This window comes from Leucopleurus acutus (genome assembly GCF_964270905.1).
Source record: "Leucopleurus acutus genome assembly, chromosome: 21".
NCBI classification, from domain to species: domain Eukaryota; kingdom Metazoa; phylum Chordata; class Mammalia; order Artiodactyla; family Delphinidae; genus Leucopleurus; species Leucopleurus acutus.
The window spans coordinates 14,208,572-14,233,717 of record NC_139163.1 but is presented as its reverse complement, the minus strand read 5'-3'; the positions used below and the strand labels follow the sequence as shown (position 1 = coordinate 14,233,717).

The 25,146-nt window shown below is 38.5% G+C and overlaps 1 protein-coding gene across 2 annotated transcripts; it reads right to left on the bottom strand.

Moving 5' to 3' along the window:
- Positions 1-2,796: 2,796 nt before the first annotated feature.
- Positions 2,797-24,733, bottom strand: F11 (coagulation factor XI). 2 transcript variants are annotated; one of them, XM_082863918.1, is made up of 15 exons: positions 24,391-24,733; positions 23,477-23,532; positions 16,990-17,152; positions 15,609-15,715; positions 14,777-14,936; positions 13,444-13,553; positions 12,571-12,730; positions 10,162-10,271; positions 9,907-10,069; positions 9,710-9,816; positions 7,023-7,191; positions 5,567-5,742; positions 4,858-4,953; positions 4,163-4,302; positions 2,797-3,889 (listed from the first exon to the last, which is right to left on the bottom strand). In XM_082863918.1, exons 2-15 carry the CDS (start codon positions 23,529-23,531, stop codon positions 3,704-3,706), a joined length of 1,902 nt encoding a protein of 633 aa, XP_082720044.1. In that variant the 5' UTR covers position 23,532; positions 24,391-24,733; the 3' UTR covers positions 2,797-3,703. The 2 variants fall into 2 exon arrangements, with proteins under 2 accessions (XP_082720044.1, XP_082720045.1); XM_082863919.1 differs by lacking the exon at positions 23,477-23,532.
- Between the last annotated feature and the right edge of the window lie 413 nt (positions 24,734-25,146).

Sequence of the window (25,146 nt, the reverse complement as noted above, 5' to 3'; positions counted from 1 at the left end):
CGGAAGGTGGGTGTGGAGAGTGACCTGTGCTCGCACACAGGCTTCTTGGTGGCAGCGGCAGCAGCCCTAGCGTCTCATGCCTGTCTCTGGGGTCTGCACTTTTAGCTGCGGCTCGCGCCCGCCTCTAGAGCTCCTTTAAGCAGCTCTGAATCCCCTCTCCTCAGGCACCAGGAAACAAAGAGGGAAGGGAAGAAAAAGTCTCCTGCCTCTTCGGCAGCTCCAGACTTTTCCCCGGACTCCCTCCCGGCTAGCCTAGCCGTGGCGCACTAGCCCTCTGCAGGCTGTGTTCATGCCACCAACCCCAGTCCTCTCCCTGCACTCCTACCAAAGCCCGAGCCTCAGCTCCCAGCCCCGCCCGCCCCGGTGGGTGAGCAGACAAGCCTCTCGGGCTGGTGAGTGCTGGTCGGCACCGATCCTCTGTGCGGGAATCTCTCTGCTTTGCCCTCCGCACCCCCATAGCTGCGCTCTCCTCCGTGGCTCCGAAGCCTTCCCCCCTCCACCACCCACAGTCTCCGCCCGCGAAGGGGCTTCTAGTGTGTGGAAACCTTTCCTCCTTCACAGCTCCCTCCCACTGGTGCAGGTCCCATCCCTATTCTTTTGCCTCTGTTTTTTCTTTTTCCTTTTGCCCTACCCAGGTACGTGGGGAGTTTCTTGCCTTTTGGCAGGTCTGAGGTCTTCTGCCAGCGTCCAGTAGGTGTTCTGTGGGGGTTGTTCCACGTGTGGATGTATTTCTGATGTATCTGTGGGGAGGAAGGTGATCTCTGCGTCTTACTCCTCTGCCATCTTGAAGGCCCCCCTGTATTCTTTTTTAAGGTACCTTCCCAACCAAGGTCACGAGTGCCCCTTGACTGTTTATTTCACAGTGTCTGAGCATTAACACAGATCCTCACAGGATATGGAAGTTTCTGCCTGGGTACAGCACAGTGTCCTTTGAAAGTTTCTTGGAGTTACAAAGTGTGCACACGTTCCCCGGGGGTGTTGGGTGCAGTGGGGAAGCTGCCTCAGTAGATAAAAGACAAATGTTGACACTTCTTTAGAAAGAGCAAGTAAAACAAACACATAGATGCACAATCATAATCTCCACCTGGGAATCCCGCCACATACTACTACGTTTATAATACAATTGTCTGATGCTCAAGGGCAAAAGAGAGACCACTGTTCACTGAATATCTGTTTTGTGCCAGTTGCTGCAGGGGGTATTTTAAATATAGTCTCTTCTCGGAAAGTCTGAGCTAAATGGATAATGACAATAATTTCTGTACTTCATGTAGCACATACGCTTACACAGTTGGGTGAGCACTTAATCCAATATGACTGCTGTCCTTACGAGAAGAGGCGGAGAGACCCAGGAGACAAGGCCATGTAAAGACAGAGGCAGAGATCGGAGTGGTGCTGTCACAAGGCAAGGAAGGCCCAGGGCTACCAGAGCTGGAAGAGGCCAGGAAGGACCCTCCCCTGCGGGCCTCAGAGGGGGCACCTGGATTTCAGGCTTCTAGCCTTCAGAACTGGGAGAGAAAGAATTTCTGTTGTTTTAAAGCATTCAGTTAGTGGCAAATTGTTACTGAAACCCTAGGAAATTAAAACTGTATCTGAAGATGAGGGATCATCAAGAGAGGCAGTGAGGCTGAGTGTGTGTTAAGTATTGTGGTTACTGGAAATATTCCTTTTCATTCTCTCCATCTCTCTCCCCAACTCTTCTCCCCCCGCCCTCCGACAGACAGACAGACAGACAGACAGACACACACACACACACACACACACAGTCACATTCCTAATTGAAAAATTGCTCAGAAGAGTTAGTTTCAGTTTGTCGATGGCTTTGGGAAGGACAGAAAGAAAGATAGAAGCTTGCCCTGCTCTGATGAATGAGCACCGCGTACATACCCCGTGAGGGAAATGGGTTGGATGTAGGGAGAGGCCCCCAGAGAAGCCTTCCTCAGGGTACCTGGCGGCCTCAGAACGTCTCATGGAGAGGCAGGCTAAGAAAGGAAACCATTGCCTCAGCACAGGACCACCATTCACTGCTGCTGGAGCCTCAGGGCAGTAGGTAAATTCTCTAAATGTGAATTTTAAAGACATTAACCAGAATGTAGAAAATTCTCTGGCACAAGGACAGGGAAAGGCCCATTCTGACTCAGGTTGATGGAGGATGTGGGAAAAGCCCATAAGAAAGGAATACTAGAGGACAAGGCAGGACCCTCAAGGTAAAGGGAGAAGTGGGTCTGAACAGGACCAGCTGGGGACATGCCTCTTCATCAGAATGGATCAGAGTCCCCCTGAGTCTGATGAGGTAGGACAGTAGCTCAGGCCTTAGTGCCATTCCAGCTGTTTGATTCTGGGGGTTTTGTTTGTTTGCTTTTGTTTTTATTGTTTCTTCCTCAGACAAATTCCTTTTTATCCCAGTCTTTGAACCTTCCCTAAACTCTCTTCTTCCTTAACTTCTCGTAGAACCCTGTGCTTCCCTCTCATTTCCATTTACAGTTATATCATATATTTTATACATGTGTAATTATTTTATTTTTGTGGCTCCTGCTAGCTAGACCGGAAGGTTCAGGAAGGTAGGGATCTATTTATTGGCTCACTACTGTATCCCACCAGCTCAGTCTGTTCAAGAAATACTGCACATATTGGATTGAATATTGGCATAAGTTGTTGACATGGATTGAAAACTGGTGGAGACAACGAAAATTCTAGATTATTAAACTATATCAGCAACAATAACCAGGTGAATATTTGCACTATATAACCAGGTAAATATTTACAGGGAACACCCCAGTACTGAGAATACTTTCAAGATGCTGAAGACGTTACTGTAACCATCCATTTATTCCCAAATCGTTTTCCCCATAGTATGGATGTATTTTATTTTGATTTCTGTCAATACATTTATCATCTATAAACGTAGATTTGTAAACCCACACTCACAGAGGCAGCTTATTTTAGGAGGTCTTTAGCTTAGCCCCTCATCTTCATCAGCCCTCCCCTACCCAAAACTATGCAAATAAATATGAAATCCACGCACAAATAGTTTTCTAGGCAAGAACACATTTAAGATTTGTCCCCTAAGGTCCCACTTCCAGGTGAATTGCTGCTTTTAATCCTTTCCCATACAGAAATTCTGGAACCCACATTCACACTCACTCATAGCTTGTCTCTACCCAAACTAATTTTAAAAATATTAAAAAATGACATGACAAGAATTTTTGATTATTCTGAAAACCTGTCATCAAATTCAGTCCAGTTCTTTCTTTACAAAAGAGATGTGTGCATGTACGCAGAGCCCAGAGTCTCGCGATTTGATGGTGACTGCCCTTGTTTCCATTTTCTCCAGTTCCCATTTTCATTTAACAAATCTTTTTACAGTGGTTTCTTTGAGCAGTTCTACCCGATCCTTTGGTGCCACTACCTGATTCTTTTCTGGTCTATCTGGGTACGTTTTCATCCTCAAATATCTTATAGTATTCGTTTGGCTCAGGAAAGGTGCAACCAGCGAGCAAGAGACTGGGTGCTGATCGCCCTCTGCTGATGGCGGAACTGGGCGTATTGCAAATGACAGGTTTGGTGTGTTCTTACCAATACCAAGCCCCTTCAATCTGTTACAGTCTCAGAATTGTAGCCTGTGGAGGAAAATGACGGTGCAGTGTCTTCTTGGGTGAAATCCAAACCCTCTTCCAGGGAATAACCTGGCTTACCCTTCAGGGAGTCAAATGGCATCTGGGGACTCTTTCAAGCTGCTTTGCGTTTTCTCCAAAATCCAGTCCACGTACTCGACCACGTTGGTGTAAACACCTGGCCGCTCCCTTTGGCCGCAGCCTTCGCCCCAGCTCGTGATGCCTACCAAGTGCCAGACCTCGTTGTGCTTACAAGACAGGGGGCCCCCCGAATCTCCCTATGACAGATGGAGAAAAGAAAAGGCACGCAGATCAGTTCAGACACTTCTCCTCTTAAATACACTTTCATCAGAGTGATTTCACCTATAATTCTGTCTTGGCCCTTTAATAAACTTCAAAGAACCGGATTTCTTGTTTTTCCCTCAGTCTATCAGATTTCAGGGTTAGGAAAACAAATCCACTGTGTTCCCCACTCATTGGCAGAAGACTGCTTTAAAAATGCATGAAACATTCTAATGTGAGTGTATTCAGTTGGCTGAGAACACTGTTACCTTGCAGGCATCCTTCCCTCCTTCTTTGTAGCCTGCGCAGACCATCTTATTAGTTATTTTATGCCCTCTGTATCCTGCCTGGCATTCTTCATTTGTCACCAAGGGTACCCGGGCTTTCTGGAGAGTATTGAGTATTTTGTCTGAAAAAAATTTTTAGTTTGTTAATGGAACAACTACTTATATATAATATATATACAAATTTAAATATATGTATTTAAAATCAAAACCATACCTATCTAAAAATCTAGAAGGAAAAAAATATTAGGTTTACTTCATAGATCTTTTATAATTACAGAGTATAGAGAAGATGTTATTCTCACTATTGTGAGTACCGTTTTGTTAATGTTAATTAAGTCCAAAATTAATTACGGCTCTAACTGGAATTACTTCCCAGAGAAAATAATTGGATAACAGGCTAAGACATTTACTGAAAAGTGCTAGGTTTTGAATTAAACTGCATTAAAAATAATGTCTTTAAAGAAATTGTCATATTTAAAATTTCCAGTCAAACAGACGAGGTGTCGTCTTCACTTGAGTGATTTTTGTCTTTCCATCTTTATTAATATGTTTTCTGCAATTGAATAATATTATTTTACTCTCATTTTAGCTGTATGAATTGATATAGCAGAAAAGCTTACGACTAAATTGTGTTCTGTATCTCGAGCTGGAGCACACAGAGAAACATCATTTCTTACCTCTTAATTTTTTGTACCCCCATCCAGTCACCCAGCACTCAGTATACGTCACATTTCTATCTCCTTTGGAAGGTAGGCAGATGGGTCGTTGAGAATCTAAATTTTAAAAATCACAGTTTAATGATCAGAAACAAAATACATCTTCTTTCCCAGGAAAAACTTCCTTCATGTTCCATTATTTCGTGTGTTCCCTATTTATTATATTCTTTTTTTTTGTCTCCTCGTCATACATTTTCATCCCTCGTGTTCAGCGTTATCTGTCACACATCCCAGGATGAGGGAACGAGAGAGACAAGCCACAGCCTTCTCCACTAACTCCGTCACTCTCGCGAGGCCTGTGGCCCTGTAGAAATTGCTTCATCATTCTGACCCACAATCCTTTCTTCCTTAAAAAGCAGATAAAAATCCTCTTTAATATTCCAGTATATTATCAAGTTATGTCATTCTGTGCATCTGAAGAAGCCTGGGGACAACCTACCATTTCACCCACACCCCAAAATAAGATGCAGCCGTCAGGAAAGCACAACAGTCTTAAGACTAGCTCGGCACCCCCTCCCCCCAACAGTCTTAAGACTAACTCGGCACCCCTCCCCCTTTCATGGTAATAACACATGGAGAGATTGCCAGGGTCTGGCCGTGAATCTGGGAGCGTGAAACATCGTCTCCATGTAGTCACTGTAGACAGCTTTCTGTTTAAAATTTTCCATACCTGTGTAATTCATTGTCATTTCCAGTTTCAACAAGGCGATATCATATCCACTTTCTGCCATTTCATACTGATCATGAATTATTATTTCTTGAACCCCGAAGAAAGATGTATCCTCTTTTATTTCTTCTTGGTTTAAGATGCCACTATAGACACGCAGAGCTTTAGGTGACTCTACCCTAAGGAGTAAGCAGTCGAGGAAAAGAAAGTTCCTTTACCGAATAATTCCCAAGCATTTGAGGTACAGTGCTATATAACTGACTGTTACTAACTAGGTAATATTTTCTGCCAAGGGTGGGCTTTTAAGTGGAAAGAAGTGATTTTATGCTAAGATTTTTCAGTCACATAGTCCTCCTATATGGAGTGTCCTGGGCTATCATTTGCCTTATGTTAAAGACACAAAAATCAATGAATACTTTTTCTGCCTTTCAACACACACTCACACACACACACACACACACACACATAAAAGAAAAAAAGTTCTGGGTTTTACTTTCATTGCTGGGGTCGTTGGCTGTGACCCTGAGAAATTCTCTTGGACTTTCTGGTACTCCATTTTCCCATATGTAAAGGGTAAAAGAGACTATTGACCTCAAATGAAGCTTTGAGTAATAATATGAGTAAGTTGCATACTGATAAAATAAACAAAAACACAAAACTGTGTCTGGAAACAACCCAGAAGATACTGAGGTGCAAAGAGGAAGTTTGGCCAGCTAAAATTCCCTGGGTTACATATACTCTGAATGCTCTCCCGATGGAGCTGTTAAGTTTACCAGTATTGAAATTGACTTAAGTAAGGAATCCAGTTTGATGATGTACAATAAACTCTTCCTTATGGGTCTAGAAACACAGCGGGAGAGAAAGAGAGAGAGATGGAGGGAGAATGAGAGAGGAGAGAGAGAGAAAGAAGCAGAGGAAGAAGAGGAAGAGGAGAAGGAGAAGAAGGAGAAGAAGGAGAAGGAGAAGAAGAAGGAGAAGAAGGAGAAGGAGAAGAAGAAGGAGAAGAAGAAGGAGAAGGAGAAGAAGGAAGGGAGAGATTGAGGACAAGGGAGGAGAAGACGGAGGGGGGGAGGGGGAGGGAGAAGAAGTGGGGGAATAAATGGGAAATTAGATTCAGGGAGCAGGAAATTGTCTCCGAGTTTAGTTCTGGACCCAATGCCCAGACAGTGCACAGAAGATGATACGCTCTTAATAGGAAATAACCAGAGCTCCCCTGGGGATGTGTATACATTTAACTGGAAAAGTGGAATATTATGAAGTCAAACAGCCATGTTCCTGCACCTGTTCTGATGCTGGTAGATCATGAGTGGCTCTTCCTTTTTGCTTTTTATCACTAAAGACAGAAAATTAATTTGGCAAATAGGATAATTTACATCTTTAAAATTGTACTAAAATACTAGGGATACATTTAATATATGTGTGAGTATGGTGAACGAGTAAAAACAGCAGTGGTACTGACTCGCTGAAACAATGAGCAGCTGTTAATATCCACTGGTTTCCGATGATGGAGCCTCCGCACAGGTGTCTCTGGGTGGGTGATGTGATGTACAGAGTTATCTGCCATGGCCACTCTCCAAGAACAGACTTGGTTCCTCCAACAATTCTGGGCTTGATTTTCGTTGTACACGCTACAACAGAAGGATTGCAGTGAGTTGGTTCCTACATCTTCATTTTCCAACAGTAGTTATGTTCCTTCAGGCACACAGGGAAAAAAAACCTTCCCTGGATTCAATAATTTACCATGACCTTGACTTGAAGACACTTTAGAATCAAGTTGGCAAAGCACAACATGCACATAAAAACTGAATGATGAGTCACCTTGTAATCGCATGCCCCCAGGTAATGCCTCATCTGGGGCGGCAAGGCAGTCTTACCCTCCATCAAATGCTAACCTCAATGGTTCTCTTAAAGCAATGGTTGTCAAGTGTGGCCCCCGACCAATGGCATCACCTGAGAATTTGTTAGAAGTGCAAATTCGTGAGAGCCACCTCAGACGTAGTGAATCAGAAACTCTGACAGTGGACCCTAGTCATCTGAGTTTTAATCAGCCTCACTAACGTTTAAGAACTACTTTTACAAAGAAAAGTTCAGCACCTTCCACTCAGTTTGTGGCCTTTGTCCAGTTCCTCCCCATCCCCTTCCATTCCAGCTGCCCTTTGGTCCCAGTCACTCCTGCTCTACCCACACCCAGACCTGGCTGCTCTTCTGTTTGTGAGCTGCGCCTGCCCTTTGGTCTTGTTGACAGACTGGGGTTTTCTGCTCAACCTTTGATGTTTCCAAGGACTTTGATTCAAACTCACCCTTCTGTTTTCTTTCTTGCCTTAGAAAATTAATAGATCAGTAACTAAAATATATTAAGAACAACTAAATAAAGACCTTATTAAGATGAGTTATAGGTCTTGGTGTTCATTCTATTTGGTTTCTCAGTTCAAAAAAATGCTTTAAATATTTGTTTTTAGCCTTACATTTTGTGTTAAGAGATGTTTCTTTGAATGGCAATTGCTCTGTATCTTCACAAAGTTAAGTTATAGCGTAGACAAATGACAGTACAAGATATGATAAACATCTCAGTTAGATATTCCCTCTCATTTTAGGGTATTATTTCATCTAATATAATGCAGCAAAACCTAATTATCTAGTTTCACTTATTTCAGAAGATGCACTAAAAAGACATCAGATTTTATTTTCCTTTATCTTATATTTTCTGCTTTAGCTGTCAATCTACCCCTGATTTATTCTGTAACCTCTAGAGACCAGAGTCCCTAGATTCATTAGAAAAGAGCAGGAAGGAGGGTAGAGAATGAATTCTGCAATTAAAGGTGTAAGTGCTGGTTCCCTTTTTTAAACTATGTCAACATCACTAACAGCAAAATTTGCTGCATCCTTTCTATTGCTTGGTAGAACCAAGACAACAGAATGATTGTAAATACTCCTTCTTGTCTTAGGTAAGTTTATTGTAAGAAAAACAGAGAATGTATGAGATACAACTCAATTTACTGTCTTTTTAAAGAAGCTAGAGCCATCCAGATTCCCATCAGAGCCCCTCTAAGCCCTAGAAAGGCAGAATTTCCCAGCTAGGATGCTAGCATTGGACACAGTATACAGTCATATTGTATGTTCTATTATACAAAACAAGTTCTCAGAAGTTAAGGATTTATTCACCTCTCAGTAGAGCCAATATTTCTGACACGGAAGATTTTCATACTTTGAAATCTACGACAAAGCATAATTATCACTTCCATTTCACTCATTAAATCTCAGTTGCAACTTAATTTATACTGTATTATAATATTGGGCAGTAAGCAGTAAAAGTCTAAAAACATGTAGTGTACGTAAGTCAATGAACATTAAAGTCATAATAGGTTATTACAATAATTTAGAGAGGAATGTGTGTATTAGGCTCTTTCCTGTTTCATCCCTTACACAGTGTTGTTTGCCTACAAACCATCTTTTGTTTCTATGCTCAGAAATTGGCCACTGGAATGGAAGCACTGCTGATCTGATGTGTACTATAATTTTTATGTTATTATAGGTCTTGTTTAATATAGACAGTCTTTCTATTTCCACCCTACTATACTCATTGTTACAAATTAATAAGGTTTTACTGTAACTCTTGCTAATATTCATAAATATGCAGAACACTTGCAGGAAATCTAAAGGCCCTGGAGAAGGAGCCACTTGAGTATTTCTTGCACAGATACATAATTTTCCAAACATATGATGACTATGTTTGAATTAAAGATCAAGTAATAGCCAATAGAAAGAAAATGACTAATCTGATTAACCAAGATGCTGGTTGATATTTCTATTATAAAGTGTAATAAGAAAGATTATTGACCTTGATAACAACAATCAGACATCAAAATTTGGGCTGAGCCTGAGTCTCACCAGGAAATACTGGTTATACAAATGTATCAAATTATAACACATATTCAGTTAATGCCACGCAACACAAGAGTTTAGTCAAAGCCCAATATTTACCTTTAAAACAGGTCAGCCTGAGTGATAGCAGTGAAAATAACAGAAAATTGCATCTAAGTTCATTACTTTACTAATTTTCTCCCCTCTGTAGCTACTACTGACTCTCTTAGTCATGACATACTCAGTATACAGGGGATGTATTTTTTCAAGTGACATTAAACTCACCATTATCCATTTTACATAACCTTAACGTATATCCAGAGATGTTTCCTCTCCCATGAAGTATTTTAGTTGGAGATCCATTTGCAGAAAGTTTTAAGTAGCATTTACCCCTGCAGGTTGGAAACAAAATGGTATAAACATAATTCCTCCCTGCAGCTAGATGGGGCAGGAGCATCTGTGGAACTCATCATACGTCTTACTTCCCTCCGTTGCAAGGTTCTTGAGATGGAGAATAGGTAAAAAATTGACAGCGGATGCTGTTGGTACATGTTTTCTGGCAGGCTTCGTGCCCGTCCACGTCAACAATGTCCAGTTCTTCTCCCAAGAAATCAGTGTCACGGTAGAATGAAGAATGGCAGAACACTAGACAGCAAAGCACATATCAGATATGAGACGTGAAACCCTAGCGCACATTTGTTGATTGTCAATCAGAAGGAAGAGCTTTCATTGTTTACCTGGGACACTGTGCCGGCAGTTTTGTAGACTAAAACCAGAAAGAGCTTTGTTCTTTCTAATGCGTGCGCTTGGCAACCCACTTGTAGACGTTTTAAGTAGACACAGATTTCTAACAGTAAAAAAGGGAAATACAGAGATATCATGTAAAACATATCAAAGAAGAAGACATTTTCACAGCACATACAGAAGTCAGCTCCTGTTGGCATTTAATAGGGAAGTTGTTCCCATTTTGAAAGTACTATTCATAAATCACTGACTCAGACTCCATGATCCATAGGTTGTAGACAAATTTACCAAACTGCCTCTAAATTTTCTAAGCTTGCTCTATTCAACAGCACTGTTCCTAGTACCTTCCTTTTTTATTTCCTTTCTCTCAACTCTCCTAGACTATCTCAACGATTGAAGAATTTTCATGCTACCTACAAATCTGCTACCCAGAGTTGCTGTAGGCGTAGACAGGGATAAGCAAAATCCACCACAGACTCCATACCCAGGCAGCATCTTTCTGGGAGGAAGTAGCTTTTCCTAATTAGCACAAAATCACAGTCTGGAGCTGTGCTGTCCAACAGAATTTTCTGCAATGACGTAAATATTCCACATCTATGCCAGCCAATACAATAGCCACTAGCCAGCCATATGCTGCGTCCTTGAAATGTGGCTAATACAGCTGAGGAAATGGATATTTAGTTTTATTTAATATTCATTAATGTAAATTTAAGACTCCAAGTCTTGGCTTGTAGCACCCATGTTCCTCTCTCACCTTGTAATGAGGATTAAATGTGTTGCTCTTCTTATAGGTATTGATTGGGAATTTCATAAAAGGAATAAAAAAAGGAGCAGTGATTAAGACAAAATAACACATTACAAAAGCATCTTTCTAAGTTCTGAAGGTTATAATGCCTCAAGGCTCAATCTTTGACCTCGTCTCTTTCTCTGACTGCACTCAATTTTTTGGTGACCTCATCAGTTTCAATGGCATTAATTACCAGCTGTATCCTGGTGACACCTAACACAGATCTAGGGCATAAACCTCCCTTGTTAAATCCCAGACTTCCCTTTCTAACCACCAATTCAGTATTTCTCTCTGGATGGCTACCAGGCACCTCTTGCCTCTTGAAATCATCTCTGTAAGAAATCTTCCCCCATCTCTTCATTGGCATTGCCATCCTTCCAGTTTTCTTGGGCCAAAAATCTTGGAGCTATCACTGACTCCTTACTTCACAGCTGGCATTCAATCCGTCAGCAAATCTTACTGGCTCTACATTGACCATATACCCCAATCTAATCACTTCTCTTTTACTTCCACTCTGGTCCAAGTAGTGCAGGGTTTTTAATCTATTGAGTTGACTAATGGTATCCCCGCATTTAGAACCATGTTGAGAAAATGAAAGTAACAGATATATTCTTATGTGACAAACCTAGCATTTTACTTCCAGAATTATATCCTCACTTGATAAAAAAACAGTCTTGCTTGATAAACAGGAACTCAGGGGCTTACTGTGGCTGGATGGCTCTGGGGGACACTCTCCCCAGCAATGAGCAGCAATGTCAAGCAAATAACAAGGGCTCTGAGAATTCAGATTAAGATAATACATACAATCTAGATTTTTAAGCAAATAATCTTAAGATTTCTTCTTCTTTTTTTTAGTGAATTTTGTTAGTGAGGAGCAGCAACCCCAGCAAACATCCCTTTGATGATCATAGCAATTTCCTGCGCTTTCCAATGTTAATACCCATCGGTAGGGAAGCAGGGTCTAAATTCTCAAATCTCCCTGCACCGTTACCCACGCTTCTGTTGATGAAGGCCATCGCTCCACCCCTCTCCACTTTGGATTTGACAAGTCACTGATATTTCCAATTCTTTCTTTCTGCTCCAGGTTCAGTTATTTTAACCAGGCACTGAACTAAGATGACCACCTTTATTTTCTTCATTCCTTTCAGAACTAGCAACTCTCTGAAGGCAGAGACCTCCCTAACATAAGGAAAGGCGAGAGTCCTGGGTAACACTAGATTTGCAGTCAATAGGTGGGGAATGGAAAGAAAGAGGAACTAGGAATTCTTCTTTGCAACTTTTATACATCCTTGACAGACATTTAGATAAAATTTGTAGTTGCTCAGAGTTTTTTTTTTTTTTTTTTTTGCTGTACGCGGGCTTCTCACTGTTGTGGCCTCTCCCGTGGCGGAGCACAGGCTCTGGACGCGCAGGCTCAGCGGCCATGGCTCACGGGCCCAGCCACTCCGCGGCATGTGGGATCTTCCCGGACCGGGGCACGAACCCGTGTCCCCTGCATCGGCAGGCGGACTCTCAACCACTGCGCCACCGGGGAAGCCCCTGCTCAGAGTTTTTAATGGTGGCTTTTGATCAACTGTTTGAAAAGATAACACGTGACACAATCTTAACTCCTTACCTTTCAGATATTGTTGGCCATTCTTGAGAAAAGAAGGTAAAGAACAAACAACTGGGATGGTGAGTACAAATGCTGCGACAGACAAAAGCATCTGGAGCCATGACACTGTCAATGTTACTGTCTGCAAACATTGTTCTAGGGAAAATGTCCCTAATACAAGCTGTGCAACAGAAGAAACCGTATTTAGAAAGTCAGTTCACCAGCAGCATCGGTAAAGGTAAAACCCCACTCATGGTGTTCGTAAATTCCATATAAAAAGTTTGTTGGGGGATGAGGGAGGGATGAATAGGCAGAACACAGAGGAATTTTAAGGCAGTGAAAAATACTCTGAATGATACTCTAATGATAGAAACATGCCATTACATATTTGTTCAAACCCATACAATGTACAACTCCAAGAGTGAATCGTAATGTAAACTATGGACTTCGGGTGACTATACGTGTGTTGGTGTAGGTTCGTCAGTTGTAGCCAATGTACCATCCGGCGAGGGTCGTTGGTAATAGGGGACGCTGTGCATGTGTCTGGGCAGGGGGTATATGGGAAATCTCTATCCCTTCCCCTCAATTTTGCTGCGAACCTAAAATTGCACTAAAGAAACAAGGTCTTAGTAATTTTTAAAAGTTAGTTTATCCCAAGATCTTTTACATTTTTTAAAATTAGGATAACTGAAGTGATTGTTTTAAGCTTTAAATTCAAATATAAGCTTTAATCATATAGAACATAATGAATTTTTTCTCAAGAAGAAGATGAAAGATCATTGGGTCCATTTCATCAGTAAGCACAAATTGGGATCCTAAGTTATGCCCATCATACACATAATCAGCACCTACTATTTAATGGCTAAACTACCTCATTAAGAAAATAATAGTTACCCAGATTAGAAAGCGCACAGGGCTTCAGTGAGAATCCAGACACCACTTCACTGAGCTTTGTTATGTTGGTCGGCATCCCCGTTTGGGTGTACTTCAACAGACAAATGTTACTAAATGAAGACCAAAATGGACAAACATTTTATCCCTCCAAATGCAAATACGGAAAAACATAAGATAATAAGAAACGCACATTTAGAGACAGCCTGGGCATGATAGCTAAAGAATTGCTCTGAAAGGTATTGATTTGAGAGATTGGACAGCTGGTTTGAGTCCCAACTCTGCCAAGAGCTGGTGGTCCTGTGAGTCTTGTCAGCTTTATATTTTCATCAGTAAAATGGCAGCTTTAGATGGGTGGTGACATGAAGAGTAGAGGTGTAGGAATTGATGACTTCTCAAGCTCTGCTCAATTTTAGCATTTTAACTTTTTTATAATACGTAGCAACTCACAACTTCCTGGCTCGCTGTTCATGCTGCATTGAATCTTAGACGTAAAATATGTAAAAAGGTGTAGTTTGAGCTGAGCTAAAGAAAAGCCCTGAAAACTTAATTATTAATTTGAGGGTTTCATTCTGTGTTATCATTGCTTTTCTTCAAACAAATCTTTGACGCTTTATTGCCACTCATCTCCTTTTTGTGAATGTGTAGAGCAGAATGTTAAAATCCAAATACCAGTCATTTGAACTTTTTTCATTGTTGGATTTCAGATAAGTGTAGCTTCCCGTATGAATCCAGAACATCTCAAATATTTCTAAATAAAAAAGTTAATGATATTTTTCCCTAAAAATATTTTTTAAGAGAAAAGAGATTAATCAATTACAGATCAGATCCTTTTATATTCTTACACAGGAGGTTTATACCTGGAATATTTCTAAATCCAGTAGGGGGCAAGTTTTGAAATACTTCACATGGGTTTCAGTTACTTTGTCTCAGGTGGGGAACTGTTATTTGGAAGGATATCTGAGTAGCTTTTTCATTTTGATTCTATAGCTTCATACTGTAGCATCCTTTAGGCTGAGAATGGAACTGTCAGACCACTGTAATTGTTTCAGAATTGCCACTTTAAAAATGTAGTGCTCTTCAAATTAGCTAGGAGATGCATTAAACATTTTTTTAAAGCGTCATTGAAAGACAGACTCCGTACTACAAAATGAAATGCATCCAAGTTGGACTTTAAATGCATTTTCCATCAAGAAAACTGGGAGTACTTATAGAATTGTCTTGTAGGGGTCAAAAATAAATTTTTAACCTCTACAAGTTGAAGGAAAAAAAAAATCGCATTTTGTTTTCTGTCAGATAATCTAAGGTCCTTGGGCTCAGTCCACAGCTCACTCACCGATACTTTATGCTTGGAAAGTGCTCTGTGGCGAATGTAAAAAAGTGACAGTGCCTGTCATTCGTACACCTCTCTTGGCATTCCTGAGCACTCTTGGTAATAGAGCTGTTATGGTTCAGGCCCTTCATATGTAGGTCCACATAAATATCTTTGTTGCATGCTGGAAATAAAATCAGAAAATACGGTTATCTTCCAGTCTCTGGGGGCATCTGATAATTCTATCTTAGCAACCGTCCCTCCGGACTTGCTATTTCAATTCTTTCCCTGACTTTTCCTCAGAAGGCGTCTAGTTTTATTTTAATCTGCTCAACTCCTACTCTCATGTGGAAACGGTAAGACAATGTCAGTGTCCTTTTTGCACTGCAGCAATATTAGACTTGTACATTTCTGCTTCAGCTCTATGAACTGACGTCTCTTGTCTCCTTAACTCCACTGATGGATTGATTCACTAATTAACCTATTCAAGTATCTGGAATATCTCACCATTAAGACAAGGGTCATCTTAACCTTTATGGTTGCTTCCTTTGATTTGAATTAATATATTTAATAAGGACTTTCATATAAAACTTTAAGCTGAGAAGGAGAAAGAAAATAAGTGAATGATGAACTGGTGTAGTTAGATACGTCCTATGAGATAAATTTTAATGAACTATAATGGGGTAGGGGGGACATGCATGTATGCTAGTTTTTCCTCTATGAGGAAAGAACTTCATTAGGAGACCTCGTTTCCATATAGCAGGGTTTTATTTCATAGCCACAAAACCATACCTGATGTAATTGCACGTACACATCACAATAACTAGTATATATCAATTCTAGCAAGACATCTTACCACTTATTTGGTCTGAGCATTGCTTAGAAGAATATCCAGAAATTGCTCCCGTCATATTGACCATCGGCAGTGTTTCTGCAACACTGTCTTTCAGGATGCAAGTAAACCTGTTTTTAAAAAAAATAACATTACTGGGTGAAAATCTATGTTTTGAAATAATGGGTCTTAAAAGTTAGCACACAGAGAGTCAAAGAGAAGGAAACAAACTTCTCTGTCTCATGCCCAAACAAATATATTCTTAGCAAGACTGTGAGCTTGTTTTCCATTCCAACATCCCGACATTGAAAAGATCACATGTAATGCTCCTTCCTAACTGGAAACAGGAGTGGGTGAACTATGGCCTGTTGGTTAAATGCAGCTCTCTGCCTGTTTCTGTACCGTTGATGAGCTAAGAAGGGTTTCTGTGCTTTTTAATGATTACGTTTGAAATCGTTGCGTATTTATATAACATCCTTGATTTTGCCTCTGGACCCACAAAGCCTGAAATATTTACTCTCTGCCTGTTAAGAAGAAGTTTGCCAATCTCTGTTGTAGATTCTAGAATAGTAAATTTTATAAGTTCAGGGCACTATGTAAATACTATGAATGCAGTAATAATGCACAAAGATGTTAATAACTTCATTCTGCCGTAAAGCTTTATCATTAAATTTTCAAGCTCAATATGGAAACAAAAATGGTGGATGGAATGTCCTAAAAATTTTAAGAATATGACTGTAGAGACAAAACCACCAGATGCTATTTGCAAATCTTAATAAGATTCTGGTTAATTGCTATAAATTACACTTGGGGGACAATTGAGATGATATAAAGGGATTCTTATTCATTTTTAATGTTTTTTGTGTAAGATAATGTATGTTGAAATATTTAGGGGTGAAGTGTTATGATGGTTTCAAATTATTTCAAATGGTTGGACATCTACACATACATAATAGGGAAGACAAAAATGGCAAAAAGTCTTGGGGGCGATAGGAAATCATTGTACTATTCTTTCAAATTACCTTTATAAATAATGAATTTTTTTCTAATAAAATAATTGAGGGAAAAGTGCCAGTTTAAGTCATATCAAATATCAATAATCAGTTGAAAAGCAAAGAACAAAATGATTAATTGGCATTAAAGTAGAAAGAAATCAGAGGGAAAGTATCATTAATATTGAGACCACAAGAAACCACACTGAGGGGCATGTCTGTTCCTCCTGACCTGCCTAAACACTACCGTTTTTTCTGTAATATTTAATATTTCAATGGAAGGAAAATACATTTTCCAATTGTTAACATTAAATTTTATAAAATGGTAGACGGCAGTTTATTGTTGGTAATTGTCTGTCTGTCCGTCTGTCGTATAAAATCTATTTCCTCTATGTAGAAAAGCAAACATTTACCACTTGGTAGGATCTTCAGATGATGATTCAGCCATAAAAGTGAAGAGCAAACACCTTGGATGGTGGGTGCAGACTATTTGGCAGTGCTTGGCATTTGGTGTGAAAACAACAGTAATGTCTCCTCCTTTAAAGTAGGCATCTTGGAACAGCTTGGTCACACACTCTGTGTTATAATATATGACACGTGTTATTTGGGATTTTAGTGCGCACGTACCCAATCAGGTAATAATCTCACAAAGGCAAGTGAAGTAGGGCTACTTATCAGGAAATATGCCTGAACATGGAAATCAGGGCAATAAAAGCTTTTAGTTTATTGGATAAGCAGCCCCAGATAGAAAAGAAAATCATGTGTGCCTCAGTGGAATGGTGCTTCTGAATGATTGTCTTGGAGACGTGGGTGCCTTGTGAGCAATTGATTCGTTTCTCAGATCTTCACTGGCAAAAATGCTCACAGGTCTAGAATGACCTCTGCTTTTCCCTTTCCCCAGCGCCACTCCGTGTCTAAACTCCATGTTTATATAAAACAAAGGCTCCACACTGATCATCTTCGGGTGGCATCCGATGGCCCTGGATGTGATAATGTACTACATCACCTCACTATATTAAATGGACCAGTTTTTTTGGTTTGTTTTGTGTGTTTTGTTCTTGTTGTTGTTTTTGTGTGTTAGTTTCTGCTTTATAACAAAGTGAATCAGCTATACATATACATATATCCCCATATCTCCTCCCTCTTGCCTCTCCCTCCCTCCCACCCTCCCCATCCCACCCTCTAGATGGTCACAAAGCACCGAGCTGATCTCCCTGTGCTATGTGGCTGCTTCCCACTAGCTGTCTGTTTTACATTTGGTAGTGTATATATGTCCATGCCACTCTCTCACTTTGTCCCAGCTTACCCTTCCCCCTCCCTGTGTCCTCAAGTCCATTCTCTAGTAGGTCTGCGTCTTTATTCCCATCCTGCCCCTAGGTTCTTCATAACCTTTTTTTTTTTTAGATTCCATATATATGTGTTACCATATGGTGTTTGTTTTTCTCTTTCTGACTTACTTCACTCTGTATGACAGGCTCTAGGTCCACCCATCTAACTACAAATAACTCAATTTCATTTCTTTTTACGGCTGAGTAATATTCCATTGTATATATGTGCCACATCTTCTTTATCCATTCATCTGTCGATGGACAATTAGGTTGCTTCCATGTCCTGGCTATTGTAAATAGAGCTGCAGTGAACATTGTGGTACATGAGTCTTTTTGAATGATGGTTTTCTCAGGGTATATGCCCAGTAGTGGGATTGCTAGGTCATATGGTAGCTCTATGTTTAGTTTTTTTAAGGAACCTCCATACTGTTCTCCATAGTGGCTGTATCAACTTACATTCCCACCAACAGTGCAAGAGGGTTCCCTTTTCTCCACACCCTCTCCAGCATTTATTGTTTGTAGATTTTTTGATGATGGCCATTCTGACTGGTGTGAGGTGATACCTCATTGTAGTTTTGATTTGCATTTCTCTAATGATTAGTGATGTTGAGCATCCTTTCATGTGTTTGTTGGCACTCTGTATATCTTCTTTGGAGAAATGTCTATTTAGGTGTTTTGCCCATTTTTTTTTTCTTCTGCCCATTTTTGGGTTGGGTTGTTTGTTTTTTTGATATTGAGCTGCATGAGCTGCCTGTAAATTTTGGAGATTAATCCTTTGTCAGTTGCTTCATTTGCAAATACTTTCTCCCATTCTGAGGGTTGTCTTTTCGTCTTGTTTATGGTTTCCTTTTCTGTGCAAAAGCTTTTAAGTTTCATTAGGTCCCATTTGTTTATTTTTGTTTTATTTCCTAAATGGACCAGTTTAATTGACCTACAACACTATGTTAGTTCCTGTCCCACAACATAATGATTGGATATTTCTGTAAATTTCAAAGTAATCATCATGACAAGTCTAGTTACCATCTGTCAGCATACAAAGATATTACATAGTTACTGACTATATTCCCCACACTGTACATTTCATACCTGTGACTCATTTATTTTGCAACTGGAAGTTTGCATCTCTTAATCTCCCTCACCTGTTTCTCTCCTCCCCCTACCCCCCCTCCCCTCTGGCAACCACCTGTTTATTCTGTTTTTCTATGGCTGTTTCTGTTTCGTTATGTTTGTTCATTTGTTTTGTTTTTTAAGAACTAATATGGTCTTGTGGGTCAATTATACTTCAAAAACAAACAAACAAATTCATTTAGAAAGAGATCAGATTTGTGGTTACCAGAGGCAGACATTGGAGAAGAGGGGAATTGGATAAAGAAAGTCAAAAGGTACAAACTTCAAGTTATAAGATAAATAAGTACTAGGGACATAATGTACAGCATAAGTATAATTACCACTGCTGTACGTTACATATGAAAGTTGTTAAGAGAGGAAATCCTAAGAGTTTGCATCATAAGAAAACATTTTTTTCAGTTTCTTTAATGTATCTCTATGAGGTGATGGACGTTCACTGAACTTACTGTGGTCATCATTTCACAATGTATGTATGTCAAATCATCATGCTGTACACCTTAAACTTACACAGTGCTGTATGTCTACTATACCTTAATAAAACTGGAAGAAAAATAAAAACCAAATAAATAAATAGGCAGGAACAGGAAAAAGACTCTTGGAAAAATTATTGAATCCCCTTCCACTGAAACCATAAGTAAGTTAAACATACAAACAAAGCTAAATTGCATAAAATTAAAATTTGCTTCTGTTTCTAGAAAGAGATATTGAATATTCCAGATTGTGGAGTTTTAGGTCATTATTACTTAGTCACTGAATAAAAGTGTTGTAGTTTTTAATTTTGGTATATTTTTATTGACAAATACTACAATATAACCCTTAGTTTTCTTAATATAAAAACAAATATATAAATATATATAACAAAAATAAAATATTTGGACAGAATAAAATATCACTTAAATTTATTGTAGCAAAAATAAATAAAATTGAAAATAACTAATTTCTATTGTAGTAATAACCAACATACCAATAAATATGTGGGAAAGTATATAGGTAAAAAACAGTAGAAATTATAACTAAGGCTTATAGGATTATACAGTCCATGGACTTAAATGGGGGCAAATTTCATCTTTATTTTCCCTAGCTTCTAGCTAAAATATGGCATATCTTTCCATTATTAATGTAAGAAAAAAATGCAGTAGGGTTCACAGTATCTGTGCCTTTGTCATAATAAAAATCACAGATTTAAAAACACTATAGTTGCAGATATCTCAAAATATCATTATCACTCATTTCTAGTTTGATGGTAATTACTATGCAGTTTTAGACCCACCACTAAATCTTACTACATAAAGTGTTAATAAGAAGCACATCTATTTCTATATAAATTTTTTTTACAGTTTAACTAACTATATTTAAATATAGTTTATTTGTTTGGTAATCCTATGTATTTTCACTATTTCTTTAAAACATTATTCTGAGGATGGAGTCCAGTTCACTAAACTGCCAAGGGATACACAGGAGAAGAGAGTCAAGGATCCTGCCACAGCTCTCCTCAAAAATCCACCCCATATGCCTTCTGTATTACCCATCTATAATAACCTCTGTATATAACATGATTTTCTCCAAAATTGGCAGCTCCCTGAGAATGACCTGAGGGTGAACAGAATCTTCCTCCTCTCCCCAGGCTCTGTGTTGCTTCTAAGGAAGCTGTACGGCAGCCTCCATTAATAGAGGGTCTATTCGCACCTCGAAATAGTCCCGTTGACCAAGGAAATCCCACCTCTTAGTGCAAAGCAAGCATGCTATATTAAAATGTTACTTTTAAGAAGCTTATTACTTATTTGGTAAATTAAACAGATTTTACATGTTTAATATAGGTGCTGTATTTCTTAAAGTATACCACCTACTAATTGGATCATTTAAATTTACAAGGCAGATTGATTTTCAAAATCCAAACACAGCTTCTTAGTGCCAGTAAAAACTGGTTAATCTGTTTTTGGTGAACTAGAAAGTGCCTGTTTTTGTATATGGACTTTGTATTCCAGAATTCTTGCTCATACAATTTATTGGCTCAACTAATTTATGTGTTGGTTATTTTGGACTTTTTGAGGGACACAATCATATCCATGAACATGAGAGTTTCTTTCTCGTCCTTTACCTTTTACTTCTTTTCTTTTCTTATTGCAGTGACTAGGCCAGTATAATGTTTATGGTAATTAATAGTGAGTATTCTTGTCTTATTATCAATTCCTAGGAAAAACTTTCAGTATTTCACTATTATTAGCTTTCGTGAAGATTTTTGGTTTAGACTTTTGTCTGTTTGTTTCTTTAAAGATATCCTTTAACAGAAGAGGGAAGTTCCCTTTTAATTCCAGTTTGCTAAGAATTTTTAGCATAAGTGGAATTTTATCATATATTTTTTCTGCATGTATTTTAAATTATTGTTTTTTATTGTAGTAACATATATGTCTCCAGAACTTTTTCATCTTCCCCAACTGAAAGTCTATATCCATTAAACACTGCCCATTACTCCTCCCCTCAAACCCTGGCAACCACCATTCGACTTTCTCTCTCTATGAAATTGACTACTCTAGATAACTTACATAAGTAGAATCATCCAGTATTTGTTGTTTTGTGACTGGCTTATTTCATTTAGCATAATATCCTCAGAGTTCATCCATTTTGTGGTATGTGTCAGAATTTCCTTCCTTTTTAAGGCTGAATAATATTTCATTATTAATGCGTGCATACCACATTTTGTTTATTCATTTGTTGACAGATACTTGGGTTGCTTCCACTGTTTGGCTATTGTGAATAATGCTGCTATGAATATATCTTTTTGAGACTCTGCTTTCATTTCTTTTGGGTGTATACCCGGAAGTGGTTCATCCACTGATTTTTGAACACTAAACTAAGTTTTCGTTCCTGGAATAAACCCAAACTTGTCACAATGTAATCATCCTTTTTGGGTTTCTTTTAACATACTGCTGGGTGACGTTTGGTAATTTTTTTTGTTTCTGATAATTGCACCTACATTCACAAGGAAAAAAGGCCTATGATTTGTCAAAATGTCATAATATCCCTGTCTCAATGTCCTTGTCATGTTTTGGTATCAAGATCACACTGGCCTTACAAAATGCTTTGGAGACTGTGACTAAGTTAAGCTTCCCTAATATATGTTTGTTTTTCAATTACTTAATTTCTGCTGTTTTATTTTTTTCTTCTTTCTAGTTTTTTTGCATTTAATTTGCTATTCTCTTTCCATCGTCTTAAACTGGATTCTTACATCATTAATTTTTACAGTTTCCCTATTCTAATATATGCATGTAAGTGTACACACTTGATTTCAGCACCAATTTAGCTATGTCCCAAAGTTTTGATAAGCCATATTTTCATTATTATTCAGTTCAATACATTTTCTAATCTCCATTGTGATCTCTTCTTTGACTGATATTTATTTAAAAGGGTATTATTTAATTTTGAAACATTTGTGATTTTCCAGTTGTCTTTTCTTACATTTTATCTCAATTCTATTGTGATTAGATAACATGCTCTGTAGAGTTTTAATCCTTTAAAATTTGTTGAGACTTGCTTTAGGGCCTTTTATGTGGTCAATTTTTGTAAATGTTCCAGACGCATATGTAAAGAATGTATATATGTAGAGATGCAGTTCTTGGGTCCAATGTTCAAAATATGTCCATTGAGTTACTACTGACCTATCAATTAAATAACAATACTATTTCATAATGATGACAATGAAGGAGTATAATAACCTGGATAAGAATCTTGTCACAAAGAAAAATGAAATTATGAACTGTAGTGTTTTATTTTAAATCTCTTTACCTAGATTAACATTTTCTACATATGCCAGAAAAAAGTTTACTGTGCATTAAATGCTAGCAACAGTAGCATAAATTAAGTGTAACATATGTAAGGCTTTTTTTAAAAGGAATGCTTAAACTTTCATTTTAAATAAAGAATAAATATAAGGGCTAAAAATACTTGAACTGATATGTCCTTCTGAATATTGGTTAAGTAATTTATAAACAAAATTAGTGGACATGATGTAGAGTGGAGAATTCACAGCAGTGATTAAATTATTGAGATGCATAAACTATGTAGGAATATTTGCATTTTTGGACATTTTGGGGGACATTTTTCAGTCCAAAATTGCCTCTGTGTGTGTGTGTGTGTTGCATTGAACTGACTGCTTTATGGAAAATTGACTAATCAGTGAGGCAAGTCAAGATTTCTGCTTTTTAATATTGGTCTTAAATATCATTTAAATGTTTGATATAGTTTTAGACATAAACATAGTATAGATATGGATATAGATATAGACATAGATTCTTAGTATCATGAACAATTCCTTTACCTCAGTTTCCTTCCCTGCTTTGAACAATAGTGTGATTTTCCTCTCTGGGCTCATACCCTTCTGTTTTCTCATCACAAGTCAGGGAACCAAGCTATTCCCAGTCCATACTAAAGATAAAACTCTACTTACCACCAGAAACTGAGGCAAATAAAATGAAATGTACCATTTGATATAATAAAGTCATCCTACAAAAAGAAAAATGTACATGTGTTTAGAACACAAAATGTGAATTTATAATTAACTTACTGATATCAGAGTTTACAAGAAATACGGAGGGAGAGGAGTAGTTAATTCAGTAGTGTTCACAGAGCTCCTATCGTAAGCTGAATTTTATCCGTCCCCAACCCTAGAGCGTTCCTCAGCATGGTCGTATGTGCAGTGGTCAACACGTTCATGGTTGCGAAGGACCAACGGCTAAAAGGGAAGGGTCCTCTCACTTTCCTCCCTTCCCTCCCTCTCCTCGGCCTCCAGCTCACTATTAATCAGACATTTCTCACTGCCATCATCTGACTGTCTCCCCATCCCAATTTTTCCATTTCTTTCTTCTCTTTCAATTCATTTCCTTTCTTTCCATCTTTGAAGTTTCTTTTCTAAATCTGTCAAAGAAGCTATAAATGATTTTTTACTAACAAAATTTTCTAATTTAAAAGTTATGTTACAAATCTATTTCTAGGTTGTCTTGGTCACTCATACATGTACTTATCCCCACAAAGCCCTGAACTGACAGCTCTATGAAAAACCTGCTATGAGACAAATCAAGTCTTCTGATTTGTTCATATTGCTCTTGAAAATCTTTTTAATTTGTAAAATACTTGCTATTGAGTACAAACTATTACTCTTCTTCCGTTCTGCATCTCCCATCTCCTCCCACATTGCTTATGGTTATTAACTAAAAACCTCCAAAATGTTAAATCAGACACATTTTAAAAATCAATCATTGCCTATTGTAAAAAAATTTTAAAACCCCATGGTACAATAGAAAAAGGCACTTCAAGGAATAATTGCTTGAGGGAAATCTTAAATAATAATTTTTGAAATCATACCTGAAACTCCTTGTTTGCTGCAATTCTTAATAAGAATGTCTTTCTTTTTCCAAAATGGTTTTCATCCTCCTCTAAATGAGATTTTGCAGGTAATGTTCACTTAACTTTAATATTTACTTTTACTGGTTCCCAGTGTGATGTAACATCGTCTCTTTGTACAGCATGCCTGTGAAAGTCCTTAAAATCTTTGCATATCAAACACATACCTTGGTAGAGGTGCTTGCTTTTTCAATACATTAATTTTTTTCTCTCTCATTTTACTATGCATTCAAACAAGTGACATACAGAGAAGCTTAGAGAACTTGAATTTGCCCATGTGCCTTAGCAGTTGGTCAAACTCACAATTAGGATGCCTGCTGGCCAAAGCTGCACTTAACCACAATTTCAAATAGCAACTGTTAATCATTAATTCCAGGCTAACTTGAGTCTCACCATTTAAAAAGAAAACAAGGGAAGGCTGATGGACTTGCTGATGCTCAGAATAGCAGAGAAATGAAACTCAGCTGTTCGGGGGTTACAGAGTGGGTAGAAAGTAAGGGGCCGATTGTAGATGCCCTGCTCTTCTGCAGTCACAGTTTCCATTTATATAGTGTTACCTCCTCAGAGGCCTAGGAAGATAGGATTCATTCTAATGAGCCCAGCTCTCTTTTATCCCACTTGCAAACACTGAATGCCTTTAGACTTTAAAATTCTTTTGAAAAATGGAAAAATATGTGACTTTCATAGCTTTCTTTTTTTTAATGTTTGGGTGCGTTG